The sequence below is a fragment of the Papilio polytes genome, unplaced genomic scaffold (assembly GCF_000836215.1).
Source record: "Papilio polytes unplaced genomic scaffold, Ppol_1.0 DF824269.1, whole genome shotgun sequence".
Lineage (NCBI taxonomy): Eukaryota > Metazoa > Arthropoda > Insecta > Lepidoptera > Papilionidae > Papilio > Papilio polytes.
The window spans coordinates 5,507,869-5,512,601 of record NW_013524935.1 but is presented as its reverse complement, the minus strand read 5'-3'; the positions used below and the strand labels follow the sequence as shown (position 1 = coordinate 5,512,601).

Genomic DNA, 4,733 nt, shown 5'->3' with positions numbered 1-4,733 from the left:
GTACCCGCCCGTGGCGTTCCCCGTGTCGCAAGGCACGCCCATGCTCTCGCACCTCGTCGAGTGGGAACACAGCGAAGATTGGTGAGATTCAGCTTATATTATATTTACAAGTGACAATATCATTATTGCATTTAACTTTACAGAGTATGTTACCATCATCATCTACCTTGCCTTATCCAACTCCCGTAGTGTCGGCGCACCGGGTTTTCGTCCTCCAAATAACTCTATCATCCGTCATCTCAGTCATCACTCTCTTCTTCATCATGTGACATTTCACGCAATACATCCATCTCTTTCTACCTCTACCTCTACCGATGCACCCCTCCATATTCATAACTAACGTCCTTCTTGTCACATGCGATTCATCCCTTCTCATAACATGCCCCCACTCTAACCTTTTACTCCTTATTTTCTCAACCACTGGGATTACTCTCAAACTTCCTCTAATATACTCATTTCGTATCTTTACAGAGTTAAAATAAAGTATATTATAGAAAACAATTGAATATCTTCAAACTTGTATTATTTTCTAAAATATTTTTATGTGTTTTGACATTATCCTGTGAACTTTTAGGTATGTAACATCATATAAGGCCCAAGAGAAAATGAAATCCGGAGAAAGAACAGTTAGAATGTCGATTGTTGATGAAGACAGCGAGTACATGGCCGGACACGTTGTTGATGGTAATTTTGTTCTCTGGTATATTCCTCTATTTTCAGCTATTCTAAGTCAAAACGTACTTAAGTCTGTCTTTGTTACTTTCTGCCACGTTGCAAAACGGTCTGTTCTCAGCGGTATTTTCAAATCAATACTAGTTAGGGTCCTTCAAGAAGCAAGCCTACAATTTCCCCAAAGGCCGGCAACGCATCTGTAGTTCTTCTGGTGTTGCGGAAGTCCATGGGCGTCGTTGACCACATCTGTGTTCTTACTGCTCACCCCCCTTTCATATAAAAAATTCTGCAGTGTAATATGGTAATATATCCCAGGTCGCAACCTATACCCTGCCACCGGCTACCTGGTGCTGGTGTGGGAGACGCTGGGGATGATGATGGGTGAACTCTACACTGAAGTGTCCGTCGTCTTCGAGAACGTTCGCTTCCAGAGAGCTACAAACATACCTAAAGATGGTAACTTGGAGTTTATCGTCATGATACAGAAGGGCAGCGGCAACTTTGAGGTTAGAATATGTTCTATCGATATAATGTTTTTCATTTCCTAATGAGATGTTAAGAAATGTATAGACTAGACGGTAAACAAAATTTTTTCACCGGTAACTTCTTTAAAAGGTGCTGTTTTGTCAAGTTTAGTGCTACCTCGTGTCTTTTTCAAAATTATAATAAGCTCCATCTTTTGTTATAAATAAAGTAAACAGTGTCACAAAATATTTTTTCCAAATACCTATTGGCAAATAAAATACAATTAAGGGACATGTAATTTTGAGAATATCAATAAATAGTGTTAGATAATGTAAAAAATGTCTCAAGTAAAGTGTAATTAACACCTTCCTTCTACATTTTTTGGAATCTCTTTGTCAATTCAATGTTTGTTTATTTTTTTTCTATCATAGATTGTAGAGAGCGGTGCATCAATAGTGACAGGTCGCATCTACGCCAAGAAGAACGTAGGAGAAGATTACCGCGTGCTGGCCGCGCCGCACGAGGCCACCGGCCCTGATGTCAAGCACATGCTCACTAAAGACTTCTACAAGGAATTAAGGCTTCGAGGCTACCAATATAGGTTAAATATACAATTTACTAATCATAACCAGCTTTACGTCACTACTGAGGGAGAGACTACCCTAAGTTAGTGACCAGGTGTTAGTCAACCTGCACTGCAGCACTACATACTTGTCTTTGAATTTCTTCGCAGATATGTGATATGGTTTCCTTTACCGTAAGACCGTCAGATAAATCTACGTATGTAATTGGAAAATCAGATTGTTACGGTAGGATTCGAACCCAGCACCTGTGTAGTCAAGTGCTCAAACCCCTGAGCCTGACGCTCTCAATTAACTAATATCAAACGTTACGTTTAGTTCCTCTTTTATAACTGTAATTATAGCCTCGGGTTCAATGTTCAATTTTGAAGCAAATTGACCAATTATTTGGCCATCAACCACATTTACATTCAAATGAGCTTCTAAAATTAGTTTATCGATATATGACAATCTCTAAAAGCTATCTAACTTCAGTTGTGGCTCTTCTTCTTAAGGTGACATCTTTAGAAGTTCAGCTATCATTAGTGCAACTTGCATTCCTGACACCGCGGCTCTAACATTTATTTGAGTAATCAGAGGTATATGAAGTTGGTGTGAACTTAAAAACGAAATAATAAATATACAATCTATTCCAGTGGTCTGTTCCGTGGCGTGGTCGGTTGTAACGTGGAGGGTACCCGCGGCCGCCTCGCCTGGCTCAACAACTGGGTCACCTTCATGGACTGCATGCTGCAGCTCAAGATCGTGGGCCAGGACACGCGCGGACTCTTCGTGCCCACCAGGATAGAGAAGATGTGCATCGACGCGGCCATGCACTACAACGCCATCTCCAACATGAACCCTGACTCCAACAGACAGACGTTTGAAATACGCGTCTACCCAGATGTGGATGTTATCAGGTATGTTCATGAGGAAAATTCTTAATTGGAGTATTTTCTGTTTACTTTGATTTATTTATTTAATGTAATTTTCAGAGCTGGAGGTGTTGAAATCAGAGGTCTTCATGCCACACCAATATCAAAGAAGATACCATTAGGTGTTCCTGTTCTTGAGAAAAATGAATTTGTCGCTAACTTTGGTAAAAACAAGATGAAGGTAAAATACGCAATTTTGCAGTAAAGTCTGATTTGAGAATTTTTCATTTTCACTTACTAAGTTGTCATAATTGTTTATAGATGGAAGATATTCTACGTGCTGATATCCAAATTATTCTCGAAAATATACAGACATATAAAGTGAAAAGCATTGAGATTGTTGATGAGGAATACAAGAATAACGAATTAAGTCCAGTTATGGAGACGGTGGCCGACGTGCTCGGAGACCTGCCGCTGGTGCAAGCTGAACTGATAGTCATCACTGAGGAACAACTGGAAATGCCTTCACATATTACAGTAGAAAATAAAAAATTAATCGGAGAAAGCAATACTGTTATCTTCGTTGGAGCTAATCTATTACAAAGACCAGAGGTACGTAAATAAATTCTTACTAAGAAAAGCATCTTATTCTGACTAATATTAAATGCAAATATTTAGATGGATGGATGTTTGTTAGAGTTGGTATCTAAATTGCTTAACTCTCGATTAAATTTGGCATAGAAGATGATAGTCTGGAAGATCACATAGGTTACTTACTTTAATTTTTTTAATCCCACGCAGACAATGTCGCGGGCGAAAGCTAGTTTGTCATAAATGTACTATTCACTATTTAAATAAAATTTTCAGCTCCTTCAACAAGCTGTGTCTACATTGAGAGACAAATGCTTTATTATTAGTCGTGAAAAAGAACGTCCTAATCCAAAAGATTACTACGGGAAATACGATATAGTGACAATCCACGATACTGGGATAGAATACGTCGTGATGTTCAGGAAAAGAATTGGTGCTAAACCAGCTAAATTCTTTAGAATTATGGCAGCAGACCAGGAATTCTCTTGGATCGACAAAGTCAAGGATGAACTAAAAGAGGGTCAGAAATTAGTGCTTTACAGTCAAGATGAGCCTATTAACGGTCTTTTGGGTCTAGTCAATTGTCTAAGAAGAGAGCCTGGAGGCGAAATTGTTTACGGTCTACTCATAGCCGACCCATCTGCTCCAGCTTTTAACCCAGATTTGGAATTCTATGAAGAACAATTGGATAAAGATTTAGCATTGAATGTTTACCAAGACGTGAGTTACAAGCAAATTAACAATTTGTATGCAACCACGTTATAGACAATTGTGATTCTTGATTTGATTTTTCAGGGTCAATGGGGAACATATCGTCATTTGCTATTGGGAGATTTAGAAACAGTGAAAGCCGCACACGCTTATGTCAACACGACAACTATCGGAGATCTCTCTTCAATGAAATGGTTACAAGGAAACCTCAAAGAGAATCATCAATTCAAAAATCCAGACAAAATTCTCATTCAAGTATGAAAAACTCTGATCAATTAATTTGCATTTTTATGAAATAGTTACACAGTAAAGTATATTTTCAGGTGTACTGCGCTGCTTTGAACTTCCGTGACGTCATGACAGCGATGGGCCGTGTGACGGTGGACGCGGTGGCTCGCGGCAGACTCAACCAGGAGTGTGTGCAGGGCTTCGAAGTTGTTGGCAGAACTCCTAAGTAACTTACTATTACTTACATACATTTTTATTTAGGAATAAGTTACTTTTATTCGTCTGTACTAATATTATAAAGAGGAAAGATTTGGATTTTTGTATATATTGAAATAACTCAAAAACGCCAATTTCAGGACTTCTTGCACCATTAAAAAGCTATATTATCACTAAGTATTAAAGGCTGTTTTTCCCACGCGGACGCAGTCTCAAGAAACAGTAATGTTATAAAAAATGTTTGTTAATTTTGCAGTGGTTCTCGTGTGATGGCCATGGTCCGCAACAGCGGCATGGCCAACGTGGTCGCCGGAGACAAGATCCTGATGTGGAGCATCCCTGATGAATGGACATTTGAGGAGGCTTGCAGCGTGCCTGTAGCTTACGGAACTGTTTACTATGCATTTGTACGTTT

At 39.2% G+C, this 4,733-nt stretch overlaps 1 protein-coding gene across 1 annotated transcript in view; it reads left to right on the top strand.

The window, feature by feature from the left end:
* Window positions 1–4,733, top strand: part of LOC106106067 (fatty acid synthase-like) — a 27,711-nt gene that overhangs the window by 16,234 nt on the left and 6,744 nt on the right. Inside the window, exons 17-27 of the mRNA XM_013286600.1 lie at window positions 1–81; window positions 575–684; window positions 988–1,178; window positions 1,569–1,738; window positions 2,354–2,617; window positions 2,693–2,813; window positions 2,894–3,184; window positions 3,440–3,883; window positions 3,959–4,129; window positions 4,198–4,328; window positions 4,575–4,725. Of these exons, the coding sequence (XP_013142054.1) occupies window positions 1–81; window positions 575–684; window positions 988–1,178; window positions 1,569–1,738; window positions 2,354–2,617; window positions 2,693–2,813; window positions 2,894–3,184; window positions 3,440–3,883; window positions 3,959–4,129; window positions 4,198–4,328; window positions 4,575–4,725 (2,125 nt within the window). The remainder of the gene's footprint in view (window positions 82–574; window positions 685–987; window positions 1,179–1,568; window positions 1,739–2,353; window positions 2,618–2,692; window positions 2,814–2,893; window positions 3,185–3,439; window positions 3,884–3,958; window positions 4,130–4,197; window positions 4,329–4,574; window positions 4,726–4,733) is intronic.